This window comes from Arachis hypogaea, chromosome 10 (assembly GCF_003086295.3).
Source record: "Arachis hypogaea cultivar Tifrunner chromosome 10, arahy.Tifrunner.gnm2.J5K5, whole genome shotgun sequence".
In the NCBI taxonomy this organism is placed as follows: domain Eukaryota; kingdom Viridiplantae; phylum Streptophyta; class Magnoliopsida; order Fabales; family Fabaceae; genus Arachis; species Arachis hypogaea.
In genome coordinates, this window is record NC_092045.1 from 95,598,237 (window position 1) to 95,616,238 (window position 18,002).

The 18,002-nt window shown below is 40.7% G+C and overlaps 2 protein-coding genes across 2 annotated transcripts; one reads left to right on the forward strand and one right to left on the reverse strand.

The window, feature by feature from the left end:
* The first annotated feature begins 856 nt into the window (after window positions 1-856).
* LOC112716002 (enhancer of rudimentary homolog) lies at window positions 857-2,799 on the forward strand. Its single transcript, XM_025767843.3, has 4 exons — window positions 857-1,123; window positions 1,267-1,360; window positions 1,527-1,647; window positions 2,513-2,799. Exons 1-4 carry the CDS (start codon window positions 1,121-1,123, stop codon window positions 2,601-2,603), a joined length of 309 nt encoding a protein of 102 aa, XP_025623628.1. The 5' UTR covers window positions 857-1,120; the 3' UTR covers window positions 2,604-2,799.
* A 147-nt stretch (window positions 2,800-2,946) lies between these two features.
* Window positions 2,947-6,809, reverse strand: LOC112716001 (uncharacterized). Its single transcript, XM_025767842.3, has 8 exons — window positions 6,548-6,809; window positions 5,966-6,451; window positions 5,495-5,829; window positions 5,244-5,388; window positions 4,659-4,999; window positions 4,443-4,593; window positions 3,998-4,341; window positions 2,947-3,796 (listed from the first exon to the last, which is right to left on the reverse strand). Exons 2-8 carry the CDS (start codon window positions 6,438-6,440, stop codon window positions 3,095-3,097), a joined length of 2,493 nt encoding a protein of 830 aa, XP_025623627.1. The 5' UTR covers window positions 6,441-6,451; window positions 6,548-6,809; the 3' UTR covers window positions 2,947-3,094.
* Window positions 6,810-18,002: the final 11,193 nt, after the last annotated feature.

Below are 18,002 nucleotides of genomic sequence, written 5' to 3' on the forward strand. Positions count from 1 at the left end.
TGAACTCATTCAGTTACTTAAAATATTTACAATGTGTTGAAGGAGCCTACAATTATGAATAATTATCTTTTAATGAACCTAATTACAGAAAAAATTGTAAGATGTAGTGATACTAATGTACCTTGAAATAACTGCAACCAAAGAACACCCTATTTGGGTTATTTGATGTCGTGGATTCAAAAAGAATTGCATAAGCTCCATAATTGCAGGTTGGTTGTGCGAACTTCTTTTTCACCATGCCAACATTGCCAGAGTTGTTGCTTGAAGAGTTCACCGACTTTTCTTTCCATGAACGACAGATTGAACCTGATGAATGCTCTTCCATGTTCATCATTAAAGGTAGGGTTTGATATCTATGGTTCACATTAACATTTGGGTTTACTCTTTTTAAGAACTGGAATTAAAATGGCAACGTTTTTTATGATTGTGTAAAGACTTTTTTGTTATAGTGAATCCACGTATAACAGTGACTGGTACATGTAGGCTTTTCCGATTATCATTTACCCGAAAATTTACAAGAAGGTCCTTTTAGTCGTATGGAGTGAATGAATAAGAGTCGTGTTGTTATTTTATAATGGTTAAGAAACGCCAGGTCTTTTTCATAAATGATTAGGGATCGGATTGGGGTTTTATTCTGTTATTTTTTAATAAAAAAATCACACAAAATTTTTAATGTGTGTGATGTATATATTTTTAATAAATTTAATAAAAATATAATCAAGTTATGTTAGTCTAATAATTATCTCATTAATCTATTTAAATAAGTGTTGGAGGTAAGAATTTCGCTTTATGCATACAGGACAAACTTTTAAATAAAATTCAGTATCTTAACATATTAGCATCAACTTATTGGGTTAAAGATTAAAAAAAATAATTATTGAAGCATTTCATGATAACTTTTCCTTTTCCGATGAAAATTTAATTAAGGAGAAAAAGAAAAGAAAATATGAAGCGGGGCCAGTGGTGAGTGGTGACGTGGCAGTAGTAGAGTGGGCGATGAAGTGTGATTGTGTGAACTTGCTGTTGAGGTACCTTGCGTTTCTGCAACGACCCCGCCTCTCTTCTTTTTCTTCTTCCTGCGATATTCGCGTTGTTGCTGTTCTTGTTGTTTCTGCTAAACATGGTGAGAGACTTATTATTTATGCCTATGTTACGATCCTATCAGAATTTCATTTGTCATATCCTCTGTTTTATTAGGTTTTTCAAACTCTGCATGTTCATTCTCTCTTAACCTATATACCTTTCTGTTCTTTTCGCATTCTGCAGTCAAATCGCCACACCATCATTCTAATTCAGAGCTCTCACAACAGAGCAACCCGAACTTTCATGGATTTCGAATCAGTCACTCAGGCCATGGATGGTATATCTTTTCTTCTTTCTTTTTCGACTATGTTCCACGTAATCTCCAGGGAATTTAGGGTTTGAGGAGGATCAAATCCTTGTATAATCATGATTGAAATTTGAAAATAGGGGATAATATGAAGTAGAGAATTTGGATATTAATATTGTCCTTCATCAATCAACAGGTATATGTGCATTGTATGAGAGGAAACTGAAGGAGTTAAATCCAGCTATTCGAAATTTCTCTTATGATATTGCAGATCTCTACAACTTTATGGATGGTCTTGCAGACATGAGTGCTCTTGTGTATATCTCTCCCTCTTTTTTCTTCTGTTAAAATCATGTGCATGCATATATAGTGCTTTGATACTCACAGATTTCTTAGTATAATATAATTTATTGCATTTTGTGATTGCTAATACTTTATACTTGTATAAATTAAAGTATAATCTGCTGAGTGGCAACAAAAAAATGAAGACATTGAAGGAAGTATATATCGGTGCTTTGTAATCTTCACAAACTACTGACTAGTAACTTGCTCATTTTCACCTAGCTTTGATCTTGCATGGGAAGGAAAATGGATCCTCTCGTGAAAATTTTCACATGACCTTGTCATTGTTTTTTCTATTGAGTATTGACTGATGTAGAGTTCTGCATTGTGTTTTCTCTACTAATCAAGCTAGTCAAAACTAAGATCGTGAGTCATAAATAACAATTTATACCAACTACTAGTCCTAACAAATTGAGTACCTTGCTTATTACTGCTGTTGCTGCTTTTTTTTTTTTTAATTTGATTTTAAGTTTTTATGATAGGGCACTATTTTGTGTTGTTGTCTATGAACTATGATCCATATAGGCATTCCCATCTAGTAGAACAATGTTTTGTTGTTGTTTTCGTTTCTTTTTGCGCTCCAAAACCATTTATAGAATCTTAATTGGAGAAAAGAGGATGTTATGAACTAAAAATAAACCATGCATTGTTGTATTATATTCTCATATTCTGCTTCTTATCTAACATGACCCTCTCTTCAGGGAAAATTTAGAAATAGTGTAGCGGAATGTAACGTTTATAGTTGAGCAATTGTTTTGTTTGTTCGGTTTTCTACTTTTCTGTGTACTCGTTGCTTTTCTGGTGACTACTAAGACTGTACTGTTTGGTTTTTGCTCGCAGCTATGATCATTCCATTCACGCTTACATGCCACATGATCGACAGTGGATTAAGCAAAGAACATTGCGACATTTGAAGAAATTTGCACATTGATTACTGATATGTGATACCCTTTTTTCTTTCTTTTTTTTTTTTTTTTGTTTAAAGCGACTATTGTAAAGATATCAAGAAGTGCAGAACCAAGCTACCTTCAATAGTTGGTGCTGGTGAAGTTGTATACTTAAATCACAAATATCAGATTACCTATATTTTTTGGTTGCATTTTAGTCAATGTTAAGTTATTAACCAATTTTCCATTTTTGTTATCCCCAACATTTTGTTCATGCATGCAACGACACCAATTAATTGGTCACATAATAGATATTTCACAACTTTTATTAATTCAAGCCTTCATCAAGGATAATTGAACTCAACGCTTTTTTCTTACTATGAGGGGTTTGCAAGAGAGCTATATATATATATGGACATGAAAATGTTCAATCTAATTGAATAATTAAAGAGCGCTATTAAATAATTCCTGACAGGCTAAGCTTACGCTTGAATATATTATTGTTATATACAGAGTTGAAGTCAAGCAGCCAGAGTTACTGACGAAGCTTTCTAAGCAACCACTTCTTCCTCAAAGAGATATCCAAGGCTAGAAATATCTTGGCCATTCTCTCATCCTCCAATAGATCACATGAATCCATTACCAGCTCGTCATCGATGTCAGGCATAGCTTGAAGTTCACTCAAAGCATTCTCCAATGGGGAATTATAGTCGTTTCCCTCTTTGTTGTCCATCAATGACTTCACAGCACTTGCCATCTCAGACAATGCTTCTTTTACTCTCATGTTCTTCTTGGGAGGTCTAGAGTCCGTTGCATTTGCCCTCGGCCTTTTCTTAACATGCTGTGGTTTTCGACACAATCCATTTGTATCCATTTTGTTTCTTTTTCCAGTCACAACCAAATCTCCAGATCTTCCATTTATATCCATTTCCCTTGGCCTTTCTGTATCTTGGTTTGATATTCCATTGTTACCAGTCACATTCAAATTCCCCGATATTCCAACCATATCCATTTCATCATTTGAAACTCTTCTATCTTGAATTAATATTTCAGTGTTGTCACTCACAACCAAGTTTCCATCCATATCCATTTCAATGGCAATGTCATTTGCATCCATCAGGTGAAGTTGCTCCTGAGAACTCACTCTCGCATCTGACGCAATGTTTCCAAATACCTTGCACAGATCATTGTAAAGATACAAAATCCTGTTTCTATATGAGATGGCATCTGGGTGATCCTGCAAATAGTATTCAGGAACAATTTGCAGTCATAAGATCGTTAATTAGTAAGTTGCAAATTATTCTGCATATAGTATATTTACGAAAATAAGCACATCAAATAAAGAAAATGGATTATTAGCACTAACTGAGGGTAACAATAAAGGCAACTAAAAATCATTATACCAAACAAAAAACAATGTCAATGGAGAGGACACCACCTTAATGTATGCATCCCATGTATCATTTTCGGCAACTATAATTTGTAGGGTTTCATCCCATGCAAATCCACCATGACTGAGAAGATCACCAATGTCATCATGTAGTTTCATCAAGCAGAGATATTGATCCACTAGAAACTGCTTGTCATACTGATGTCCGAATTTAGCGCAAAATGCTTCAGTCATATGAGTCCAAGCTTGCTCATTGAACAAGTTTCCAATCATATTTCTTCTATTTACTTGCTCAATCATAAGGTCTATAAAACAGCATTCCTTTGATTCCGTCCAATCTATTGTAGAAGCAGCACCACAAACACCATGAAGAGTGCTATTTTTCTGTTCACCTTTATATCATAAATGTTCTTAAGAATATGAATATTGGTAATGCTGTGAATCTAAGACATGACAAGATAAATACAATGACACTATAATCACCAGCCAATACCTGCTATCAACATTGGCATTTCACAACTGGGGTCTGCATTGCGCGATAACTGGATATATCTTGTACCAGAGCATTCCTCTCCAAATATAACACACAGTTTGCGATAGCCTGGCAAAGTTTTAACTCTTAGTGCTCGAGCTTCAGGATGTACCTGCAGCAATTTTTTGTTAACCAAGGAACAACCGAGACAGCTGATCAATGTGCAAAACAGGTCACCTTTATATAAGCATGCCAAACATGATCCTGTGCAGCAACTATTTCTCTCTTATCATCCCATGAGAACCCACTCTGCTGAAGAAGATTGTTCACATCATTAAACTGTTTCCTCAAATGTTTGTAACGATTCTTCAGTACTTCTTTGTCACATTGAGATTTGAATTGTGCATTGAATGAGGTAATCATGTCATTCCAAGCCTGGGTAATGAATGTCTGCCCAAGCCTGTTTCCACTTTTCACCTGCTTTAATAACAAGTCAATAAGGCATTGATCCATTGGTGGTGTCCAATATGTTCTAGTACGATCAGATCCACTAGGATTGCGGCATCCTTTTCCTTCACCTTCAGAAAGAAACATATCATTGGCATAACAACTCAGTTCTCCAATTATCTTAAGGTGTCAAATATAAACTATAAAATGTAAGACGTCTTATAATTATTAATCATTCTTCAATGTCATAAATGGGATAAATGTAAATGAAGTCCCTGTGTCTAAATGCCACCGGGTTATCGAATTATGGACCGTATTGCTAGTTTTCCATAAAACATAAATCCAAATGATAGAAACCTCTAAGTTGCAACTCACCAGCCTTTTTTCCTGATGTCACATCATGATTTTGTTCCTGATGCAAATTACTGATCTCATCATCAGATACATTTCTGAATATTAATTCTAAATCACGATAGTTTGGCAAAATTTTCAATCTATATGTTCGTGCATGTGGATGTGCCTACAAGAATTTTTTTTAGTCAGTCAGGCACAGGAAACATGTATATGAGCTCATACTCCTCCTCACCCCAACCCCTATCACACCCGAATCTCCCTCGATAATATACCTTGACATAAGCATCCCAGACACTTTCATCAGCAGCAATCATTTGTTGTTGATCATCCCATAAAAATCCTTGTTTTAAAAGGTTTGTTATGTCGCAGTAATACTTCAACAGTTTCTTCAGTCGATTCTTCAAAATCCTCTTACAAAAGTGAGAGCCAAATTTAGCCTTAAACATGTCAAGCATATCTGTCCAATCCTTTTTACTGAACTGATGATTGATTATGTTGCCCCTGCTCAGTTGATCAAGCAAAAGCTCTATAAAATACTGGTCCATTGAAGCACTCCAATCTGTTCTCAGACCACTATTCAATACAGCATTGCTTCCCATTCCATCACCTAATATACAAGTTGCATAACACATCACTGATTCTAAATTCTAAGTTATTTTTAACAGCAATGTATTATGTATAATAATATTTCTAAACAAGCATAGAAGGAAAAAAAGAAGGTAGTTAAAGTGACACTAACTCACCTCTTTGAACTTCAGAATTAACACATGCATCATGGCTTGATAAACTATACCTTCCATCAGCACTTGTATGACTATATATCACACACAAATCATCGAAATTCAGCACTGGTTTTGTCCTGTAACATCTTGCATCAGTTTGAGTCTTGAGGTACTCATCCCAAAAAACATCATCAGCCACCACCATTTGCCTTGCAGCATCCCATGAAAAACCAGCATGACAAAGAATGTTCTTGACATCATGGAACTGCTTCCACAAACTAGAATACCGAGACTTCAACACATCCTTGTCACATTGGGAACCGAATTTGGCATTGAACCTTGCCAGCATGTCACTCCAAGCATGCTTGTTGAAGGTGTATCCAACTCTATTCCCTCTTTGCACATGCTCCAACATAACATCAATAAAATAACGTTCCATTGATGGGGTCCAATGCATCCTTGAACGATCATTGGTTGAAGCAACTTGGCTACCCATCACGTTCAATCCTTACAAAAGAAAACACGAGCGTTTTTCTGCGTTAATGACACTGTCAAGCAAGAAAATTCATAGTTCATACTATCACAAAATGTTAAAAAAATCACCTTAAAAAAAAGAAAGAGACAAATGCCGGCAAGAACTAAGTCACTGGAATTGGAAAAAGATCAGAGCTTTGAAGGTTAAAGACTTAGTAAAGCTAGAAGGGGTCTTAGTGTGATAGAAAGATTGAAGCTATTAACGGTGGCGCTGGAGTGGTGAGCTCAACAGTTTCGTGAAATTGGTGCGCGTTTGGTAACACTGCAACCCTAATTCCGGAATAAGTAGCAAAACCCTCGTGTACCTGTTTGTTTGGCATTTTAGGATCCAACTGGAACAATTCATGGACTATTTAATAAATACTTTCATATTTTATTGCAGAAAGCCCGTATATGGGCCAGCTATAAATATAACATCAATAAAATAAAAAATAAAAAAATAGTTACTGTTATGGTGGGTAACCGGAGATTGATGGGCTGGATAGCGTTGGTTGGCCCAAATGTGTGAAGGGAGAGGATTCCGAATGGATATGCAACTCGGGAGGCTCCGTCCGACTTGTTTGTGCGAAGAGATGGGGGTGGTACCTGCAAAGACACTCCGATGTCTAAGTTAGCAAGGGTGTGAGCAGGTCTAGAGAGTATTGGGTTTAGAGATACCTGAGGGGTGTCAGTGTATTTATAGTGGTGAACTAATAACCACCGTTAGAGTAGTGCCATATTTTTAGGGTGGTAACCGTCCCATTATTTTAGGGAGGTTAGGATATGGCTCGTAGAAGTGGTTAGAGAGATTCTAGGGGCAGTTACTCATTTGAATGAGTGCTTATCTGCCAGCTAACCCTCGTGCCCGACTTCTTTAGAACAAGTCGTAGTGAGTACCGACTTCATGGGATGAAGATTGGTACTGGTGAGGCCCAACCCTTTGGGTTAGGTCTTTTGCTTGATCCTGGGCTTTTATTATTGGGCCAGGGTATGAACAGTGCCCCTACTCGAGCCCAATTTTTTCAAGATTTGGGTTCGAGTATTCTGCTCGGGGTCGTAGCCGACTTGTCGGCGGACCGACGTGATGGTTTGAAACCGACGTGACTTTCCATGTCCTTTTGGTTCTGACAGTTACGTCTAATCAAGCGTCGTGTCCATTAGGGATGTGCGTAGGTCTTGGTAACAGTGCATTCTCATTAATGACTGCCCCGCTTTTACCATTATGCCCCTTAGCATGTTTATAAATATTTTCCCTCTCTTTCATTTTTTCGTTTCTGCGTTTTTTCAAATTTCCTCTTCCTTCGTTCGTGCTACGCTCTTGTGCTTCGGAGACTTCTACTTCTTCCAACCTTCATTTTTGGATAAAGGTTAGCCTTTCTTCTTTCGTAACATGCCTTAAATTTGCATGCTTTTATTTGTAGATAGATAGGTTGGTTTGTGGACTTTAGTTCCGTATTCCCTCCCTTTAGAGATCGTGTTTTTTATTTTTCTTTTCTTTTCCTTTGTAGGTTTTTGTCACCCTTTTTAAGAAAAGAAATGGCTTCCGTAGATGTTCTTTCTCTGTGGGTTGATGTCACGGTCCTAGGGGAGGAACCTTTGGTCGATACCGAGTTTATCACTCATCTTCGTACTCGCCACAGGATTTGTACCTCTGAAGAAGACGAGCCGAAGTATGAGTTGGTGGTCCCGGGTCCAGAAGACCGGATTTGTTTTGGGAGGGGCGACGAGGCGGCCCCTCATTTTTTCTTTATGTATGAGTGTATGATCACCCGTTTGGGTGTTTTTCTTCCTTTTTCAGATTTCGAGATATCTGTTTTGCATCACTGTCGAGTTACCCCTACTCAGCTTCACCCCAACTCTTGGGGTTTTTTGAAAATTTATCAATTTATTAGCCATGCTTTGGAGTTTCCGACCTCTTTGAAGATTTTTTTCTATCTTTTTCATATGACCAAACCCTTTAGTGGGCTAAACAATAAGCAACAGTGGGTGTCTTTCCAAGCCATACAAGATCGGAGAGTTTTCACCCTTTTTGATGAATCTTTCCATGACTTCAAAAATTATTTCTTTAAAGTGCAAGCTGTAGAGGGTCATCACCCCTTTTTCCTGGATGATAATTCTTCTCCTCATTCCTTTATACTGGCTGGAGGCCTCCCCCTGCGAGAAATATGGTCTGGACGACCTGGATGAGGTAGAAGCAGCCATTGTGGGGTTCCTCCGAGAAGCGTGGGGGAGGACCCCATATTTGGACACTAAAAAGTTTCTCCAGGGGTCTCCAACCTTTGTTCAGGCACAGCTAGGTAGTTTTCATTTGTTTGTTTAGGGTTCCGACTTGTCTGACTGACTTTTCCGACTTGGCTTAATCTATCATCTATTGTTTTTTCAGAGATGGCAAAGACAAATGCTCAAGAGTCTTATCAGAGAGTCCAGGAGGCTAAAGCAAGGTCTCGCGCCAGGACTGGTGATGCTAAGGCGGTTATCTCTCCTCCTCCTCCTCCTCGGAACGTTGGGACTCCTTCCCAGCCCATTGTGATTTCTTCTTCGGTTTCCTCTCAGTCGCCCCCCTCCGCCCGACCTTCCCCTGAGCCAGAGAAGAAGAAGCGCAAGACTTTAGAGTCTGGCTCTTCCGAGGTTAAGGCGGATGCTCTTGCATTCGTCCGAAAGAACATCTACCCCATGTTCGCATAATCATGGATGATGTTTCTGTTCGGAGCCACCTTACCACTCTGGTTGAGGAGAGCCTTAAGGCGGCGGGTGTTTGCGGTAAACTCTTAGACATTTTTGAGAAGGTTCCCCTCAGCTCTTTGGGAATGACCTCGAAGGTCGAAGAGCTGGAAGGGAGGCTTCGTATGTTTCAAGAGCATGAGAGGGAGTTGAAGGAGGAAGTTGCCAAGTTGAAGGGGGAGAGAGATAACCTCCGGGAAAAGGAGAGGAAGTTGCAAGCTCGATGCAACATGGAGATGGACTTGAGGAAGACAGCGCAGGCTAGCTATCAAAGTTTATTTGAAGATCTTGTGTCTGTGAAGAATGATCTGCTGAATTCTCGGAAGGCATATACCAAGTTGGAGGACTCTATTGCTGATGGTGCCGAGGAGGCTTGGAGGATCTTTAAGGAGCAAGTCGGAGTCATTGCTCCCGACTTGGATCTTTCTCCTTTAGATCCTGACAAAGTCGTCATTGATGGTGCAATTGTGGATCCTCCTGCCCCCGTGATCGTTTCCGAGTCAGAATTGAAGACCCGGGGGCAGAGGATCATTGAGTCCCCTCCTCGTTCTAAGGATGCTCCAAGCTCTTCTGTTATTCCTCCGACTTTCTCTTCATCTCCTGTGGATGCCTCTCTTCCCGGTCCTGGTGGCGCTCATCCTGACTCTGGTGGTGGTGATCCGTCTACTCCTCTGCAGAAATGATTTTATGTGGCTATATGGGGGCTCGGCCTGTGGGTCCCCCTTTTTTAAACTCTTTATATTTTTTGTTGGTGGTGTTTGTTGAACAATTTCTTTTGGCCTTTCAAGGCCGTAAACAAAATATTTAAAAAATACCCTTTTTAAATAAGGGTTTTAAATTAACAAAATAAATACCCTTTTTTGCACAAGGGTTTAAGTTACCTTATGCGTGTATGTTTTTCTGATTTTGATTTTTCTAAGTCCCCTTGATCTTTTTCTGAAAACCTTTTCCTTTGGCTTGTCTGTTTTTCTGAACCTTTTTGTTTAAGGACTTTAGGACAGCCTTTAAACTTTTTCCTAGGTTTTTCAATCTCTTTTTTGTTATTCCTTATACTCAACTTTGCTTTATTGAGTTCTTATGACTTAGGTTATTTTTACGATGCGTTTTTCTTCTACTCGGTTCTTCACTCCGATTTACGGGTCGAAGTGTTCCCGAGTTTTTACTATCGACTTATATAACCTCTTTACACCGACTTGTACCTCGTCGTTTTATCCTAACGACCATCTAGATCGGTTCATGGGATTTTCACGTTTTGTCAAGCTTAAGTCGGCGCGTTTCGTAGAAAGACTTAGAAAATAGAAAGGAATTTATAAGAGATGTTGTAAATGAAAAAAGATCTTTATTGATTGGGGAGGTACCTTCTTGCTACTAAGGGTTTTTAATAGCCTATTTTCCCTTAGCCTCTACTATGATGCCTCGTTAAAAACCCTCCTCCAGAAAAAACTCTTTGACTTTGGGAAAAAAAATCATGAAGTTGGGAAAAGAGTACATCAGGGAGTAGAGTTCACTTTTAACTGTAGTACCTTTTCATATTACAAGCATGCCACGACCTTGGGAACTCAGTGCCATTCAGGTCGGTCACTTTATAATAACCTTTTCCTAAGACTTCATTGACTTTGTATGGTCCCTTCCAATTAGCAACGAGTTTTCCTTCCCCTGATTTGTTGACTCCAATGTCATTTCTGATTAAGACCAAGTTATTTGGGGAAAATGTTCTTCGAATGACTTTTTTGTTGTACCTTGTAGTCATCCTTTGCTTCAACGCTGCTTCTCTTATCTGGGCTTCTTCTCGGACTTCTGGGAGCAAGTCGAGCTCCTCTTTGTGCCCCTGTATGCTTCCGATCTCATCATGGAGAATTACCCTCGGGCTTTGTTCATTGATTTCTATTGGTATCATTGCTTCTATGCCATAGACTAGTCGGAAGGGCGTTTCTCCAGTGGCGGATTGGGGCGTTGTCCTGTAAGCCCATAGCACTTGGGGGAGTTCTTCGGCCCAAGCTCCTTTTGCTTCTTGTAATCTTCTTTTTAGCCCTGCCAATATGACTTTGTTGGCTGCCTCGGCCTGCCCATTAGCTTGTGGGTGTTCCACCGAGGTGAATTGGTGTTTTATTTTCATACTGGCTACTAGGCTTCTGAAGGTAGAATCGGTGAATTGGGTTCCATTGTCTGTAGTAATGGAATAAGGTATCCCATATCTCGTGATGATATTTTTGTAGAGGAACCTCCGACTCCTCTGAGCGGTGATAGTGGCTAATGGTTCTGCTTCTATCCACTTTGTGAAGTAATCTACTCCCACGATCAGGTATTTGACTTGTCCTGGCGCTTGGGGAAAAGGACCTAACAAATCCATTCCCCATTTTGCAAAGGGCCATGGAGAAGTGATACTGATGAGCTCTTCTGGTGGAGCTACATGGAAATTTGCATGCATCTGACATGGTTGACACTTTTTCACAAATTCTGTGGCATCTTTCTGCAAGGTCGGCCAGTAGAATCCAGCTCGGATTACTTTCCTGGCTAGTGACCTTGCTCCGAGATGGTTTCCGCAGATTCCACTATGTACTTCCTCTAATACCTCGGTGGTTCTTGAGGTCGGTATGCACTTTAATAATGGTGTTGATATCTGATGATTAGATTTTTGACGGTTTAGAATTTCACAAATGAAATCTCGTTGAAGTATAGTCTCTAAACCAACAATAATCCTCTCATACAAAAATTTGTTTGTCACAAGTACAAACCCCTAAAATCTATAAACCGAAGTATTTAAACCTCGGGTCGTTCTCCCTAGGATTTACAATAAAGTGTCTTGTTATTGGTTGTGAGTTATATTTGGGGTTTTTAAGATTTTAGACAAGAAATATAAATGGCAAAGAAATAAACTAACAACTAGCAAAGCTCTTGGCAAGATATGAGAACTAGAAGTCCTATCCTAGTTATCCTCCTCAATTGTGATGGCAAATTGTCCATTGCTCCCACTTAGTCAACCTCTAACCATGGAGGAAAGTCAAGTGGATGAATCAATTTGATTCCTCAAGTCCTAATCAACTCCTAAAGGAAAGACTAGCTTTAGAGGCATTCAAATCAATTAGCAACTTCTAATTATCAATCAACAAAGGAATTAGATAACTCAAGAGTCACTAATTACTCTACCTAGGCCAAGAGGAACAAAACCTATACTAAAATCCAACCAAGCATTTCATCAAACACTTGGAAGGTACAAAAGAAAAGCAAAGCAATTTGACAACAAGAAGAGAATCTAACAACAATTATTGAAAGAAGTTAACAACAACAATCAAAAGAAACATAATTATTATGAATTACCTTGAATTGAATTGAAAGAAAGTAGAAGGAACAATACTAGATCTACAACAAAATATAAGAACAACATAAAAGAGATTACACCAAAAGAGTAGGAGAAGGATGAATGTAACTACAAGGAATTGAGAAGATAGAAGTAGAAGAAGATGAATCTAAATCTAGATCTAAGAACTAAACATAATCCTAATCCTAATTCTAGAGAGAAGTGAGAGCTTCTCTCTCTAGAAACTAGTTCTAACTACTTCTAAAACTAAACTATGACTAATGGTAACTAACATGTGTTTCCCTCTTCACTCCTTGGGTTAAATAGCATCAGAAATGAGTTGGATTGGGCCCACAAGGCTTCTAAAATCACTGGCCACGTTTTGCTTCAAGTGGACTAGGTGGCAGCAACGGCGTGTGCGCGTACTATGCGCGTGCGCGCCACCATACTTGTAGCAACTATGGCAAATCTTATATCGTTTTCGAAGCCCCGGATGTTAGCTTTCTAACCCAACTGGAACCGCATCATTTGGATCTCTGTAGCTTAAGTTATGGTCGTTTAAGTGCGAAGAGGTCGGCTTGACAGCTTTCCGGTTCTTTCATTTCTTCATGAGTTCTCCAACTTTTCATGCTTCTTTCTTCATTCCCTTGATCCAATCTTTGCCTCCTAAACCTTAAATCACTTACCAAACATATCAAGGCATCTAATGGAATCAAGGTGAATTAAATTTAACTATTTTAAGACCTAAAAAACATGTTTTCACTCTTAAGCACAATTAAAGGAGAATATACAAAACCATGCTACTTTATTGAATAAATGTGGGTGAAAGGTGATAAAATCCCCTAAAATCAATACAAGATAAACCCTAAAAATGGGGTTTGTCAATATCCCCCTTCTGTAGAGAATATTTCTCACCAAGGTGTAGTGTTGTGCTTCCCTTCGGATCTTTTTAGCCTCTTTCTCCTCTTTAGGGAGGATGTCGAATTTCATATATTCGACCAAGGGGTTCATCCATCCGAGGTTTAAACCGACTACCTCAAGTACTTCTTGTTTGTCTTCTGTTTTTACTACTGAGGGTTCCTGGAGGGTTTCTTGGATCAGGCTTCTGTTGTTCCCTCCTGGTTTGGTACTTGCCAACTTGGATAGGGCGTCTGCTCTGCTGTTTAGATCCCGAGTTATGTGTTTAACCTCGGTTTCTGCAAAGCGCCCAAGGTGTTCCAGAGTTTTCTCCAAGTACCTCTTCATATTTAGGTCCTTTGCCTGAGACTCTCCGCTTATCTGGGAGGTCACCACTTGTGAGTCGCTATATATCATCACCTTGGTAGCACCGACTTCTTCTGCCAACTTCAATCTAGCAATCAAGGCTTCATACTCTGCCTGATTATTTGAAGCTGGAAATTCAAATTTTAGGGAAACCTCTATCTGGGTTCCTCTTTCATCTACCAATATTATGCTTGCGCCGCTTCCTGTTTTATTGGAGGATCCTTCTACATAGAGTTCCCATGTAGTTGGTTTTTCCTCCTTATCTCCTACGTATTCTGCAACGAAATCGGTGAAGCATTGGGCTTTAATCGCCGTCCGAGCTTCGTATCTTAAGTCGAACTCAGAAAGCTCTATTGCCCATTGAACCATTCTCCCTGCCACATCCGTCTTTTGGAGGATTTGCTTCATGGGTTGGTTCGTACGGACTCTTATTGTGTGAGCCTGAAAGTAAGGTCGTAGCCTTCGTGAGGCTATTATTAAGGAGTAGGCAAACTTCTCTAGTTTGTGGTATCTTAGCTCAGGGCCTTGTAGAACTTTACTGATGAAATAAACTGGATGTTGTCCGACCTCATCTTCTCTTATCAGGGCTGATGAGACAGCTTTGTCCGCTACGGATAAGTACAGGACGAGGTCTTTTCCAGATACTGGTCGGGTCAGAATAGGAGGTTGGCTTAAAAACTTTTTGAACTCCTGGAACGCCTCCTCGCATTCAGGAGTCCATTCAAACTAACATCCCTTTCTTAATAAGGAGAACAGTGGAAGGGATTTTAGTGCCGATCCTGCCAAAAATCTGGAGACGGCTGCAAGTCGGCCATTCAGCTGCTGGACTTCCCTCAAACAAGTCGGGCTTTTCATCTCTAGGATGGCTCTACACTTATCAGGATTGGCTTCGATCCCTCTTTGTGTTAGCATAAATCCTAGAAATTTTCCTGCCTCCACCGCGAAGGCGCACTTTATGGGATTTAGTCTCATCCCGTGCAGCCTTATGGTATCAAAGACTTGTGAGAGGTCAGACAAGAGGTCGACTTCTTTCTTGGTCTTTACCAGCATGTCGTCGACGTATACTTCCATTAGATTCCCAAGATGAGAAGAAAACACTTTATTCATCAACCTTTGATATGTGGCTCCTGCATTCTTCAATCCGAATAGCATGACCACGTAGCAGAAATTAGCTCTGGGTGTGATGAATGATGTCTTCTCCTGGTCTGGCTTATACATTGGGATTTGATTATATCCCGAGTAGGCGTCCATGAATGATAAGTATTGATACCCCGAGCTGGAGTCCACTAGGGTATCAATACTTGGCAGCGGATAAGGGTCCTTGGGACATGCCTTATTTAAATCGGTATAGTCGACACACATTCTCCATTTGCCATTCTATTTTTTGACTAGCACTACATTGGCTAGCCATGTTGGGTATTTGACTTCTCTGATGAAGCCAGCTTCCAGGAGTGCCTGCACTTGTTCTTCTACTATTAGGGCTCGTTCTGGGCCGAGCTTGTGTCTTCTTTGTTGTACAGGTCGGGATCCTGGATAAACCGAGAGTTTGTGGGACATAAGCTCGGGGTCTATCCCAGGCATGTCGGAGGCCTTCCAGGCGAAGAGGTCGGAGTTATCTCTTAGGAGCTTAGTCAATTCTTGTTTTAGGGTTTCCCCTAGGTTGGCTCCTATATGAGTATTTTTTCCATCCTCTTTGCCGACCTGTACCTCCTCAGTTTTTCCTCCCGGTTGTGGTCGCAGCTCTTCTCTGGCCCTTGCACCGCCGAGCTCTATTGTGTGAACTTCTCTGCCTTTTCCTCTCAGATTTAGGCTTTCATTGTAGCATTTCCTTGCCAACTTTTGGTCTCCCCTTACCGTTGCTATCCCCGCTGAAGTCGGGAATTTCATGCAAAGGTGGGGAGTGGATACCACTGCTCCGAGTCGATTAAGGGTAGCTCTACCGATTAAGGCGTTATATGCTGACCCCACATCAATGACTATGAAGTCTATACTCAGAGTCTTTGATTTTTTTCCTTTTCCAAAGGTGGTGTGGAGGGGCAAAAATCCCAGTGATTTTATTGGTGTGTCACCTAATCCGTACAAGGTGTCGGGGTAGGCTCTTAATTCTTTCTCATCCAACCCTAGTTTGTCAAAAGCGGGCTTAAAAAGGATGTCCGCTGAGCTTCCTTGGTCTACTAGGGTTCTGTGGAGATGGGCATTTTCCAGGATCATAGTTATTACTACTGGATCATCGTGTCCAGGGATTATTCCTTGCCCATCTTCTTTTGTGAATGAAATGGTAGGGAGGTCGGATGACTCTTCTCCGACCTGGTAGACTCTTTTGAGATGTCTTTTGCGAGAGGATTTGGTGAGTCCCCCTCCCGCGAACCCTCCTGAGATCATATGGATATGTCTTTCTGGAGTCTGCGGCGGTGGGTCTCTTTTATCCATATCGTCTCGCTTTCTCTTTCCATGACCGTCCGACCTTTCTATGAGATATCTATCAAGCCGACCTTCTCTAGCCAGCTTTTCTATCACATTTTTAAGGTCGTAACAGTCATTTGTGGAGTGACCATATATTTTATGGTACTCATAGTAGTCGCTGCGGCTACCCCCTTTTTTATTTTTAATGGGTCTAGGGGGTGGCAGTCTTTCAGTGTTACAAATCTCTCTGTATACGTCCACTATAGACACTTTCAGAGGAGTATAAGAGTGGTATTTTCTTGGTCTCTCGAGACCGAGTTCCTCCTTTTTCTTGGTTTCCCTTTCCCTTTCCTTTGTTGAGGGAGGGAGCCCAGGTCGCCAACTCAGGTCTCTCAACTTAGCGTTTTCCTCCATATTGATGTACTTTTCAGCTCTTTCCTGTACATCACTTAAAGAAACGGGGTGTCTTTTAGATATAGACTGTGAGAAGGGGCCTTCTCTGAGTCCATTGACTAACCCCATTATAACTGCCTCTGTGGGTAGGTCTTGAATTTCTAAACATGCTTTGTTGAACCTTTCTATATAGGCTCGTAAGGGTTCTCCGACCTCCTGTTTTATTCCCAGGAGGCTCGGTGCATGTTTCACTTTATCTTTCTGGATAGAGAACCTCATCAAAAACTTTCTTGAGAGGTCTTCAAAACTGGTAACCGACCTTGGGGGGAGGCTGTCGAACCACTTCATCGCTGTTTTCGATAGTGTGGTCGGGAAAGCTTTGCATCGTGTAGCGTCGGAAGCATCAGCTAGGTACATCCGACTTTTGAAATTGCTCAGGTGATGCTTTGGATCCGTGGTTCCGTCATAGAGATCCATATCGGGGCTTTTGAAGTTCCTCGAAACTTTTGCCCTCATTATGTCCTCGCTGAAAGGATCCTCCCCTCCTAAGGGCGGCTCTTCTCGTTCGTCATGGGAGTTGCGGCCTTTGAGGGAGGATTCTAACTTTAAGAGTTTCCTTTCTAACTCTTTTCGTCGCTCCATCTCCTCTCTTAGGTTCTTTTCAGTTTCCTTTTGTCGCTCCCGTTCTTGTTCTAATTGTTCCAGGCCACTGTGGACTAATCCCATGAGTTCAGTTACATGGGATGGTCCCTCTTTCTCTGATTCGCGCCCTTCTGAAGAGTTTACCTTTAGGTTTTTTACTCCGGAGGTACCTTCCCTGTGTTGATCATTGGTTCCCTGGTGGAGGGTCAAGTCTGCATCATTATTGCATGTGTCCAGATTCTCTTGTTCAGAATCTGACTCCACATGACCCTCTTCGGGGGATCTGTCTGCCATCACTGGTTGATCTCTCGGGTCCCCGGTAACGGCGCCAATGTTACGGTAGGTAACCGGAGATTGATGGGCTGGATGGCGTTGGTTGGCCCAAATGTGTGAAGGGGGAGGATTCCGAATGGATATGCAACTCGGGAGGCTCCGTCCGACTTGTTTGTGCGAAGAGATGGGGGTGGTACCTGCAAAGACACTCCGATGCCTAAGTTAGCAAGGGTGTGAGCAGGTCTAGAGAGTATTGGGCTTAGAGATACCTGAGGGGTGTCAGTGTATTTATAGTGGTGAACCAATAACCACCGTTGGAGTAGTGCCATATTTTTAGGGTGGTAACCGTCCCATTATCTTAGGGAGGTTAGGATATGGCTCGTAGAAGTGGTTAGAGAGATTTTAGGGGCAGTTACTCATTTGAATGAGTGCTTATCTGCCAGCTAACCCTCGTGCCCGACTTCTTTAAAACAAGTCGTAGTGAGTACCGACTTCATGGGATGAAGATTGGTACTGGTGAGGCCCAACCCTTTGGGTTAGGTCTTTTGCTTG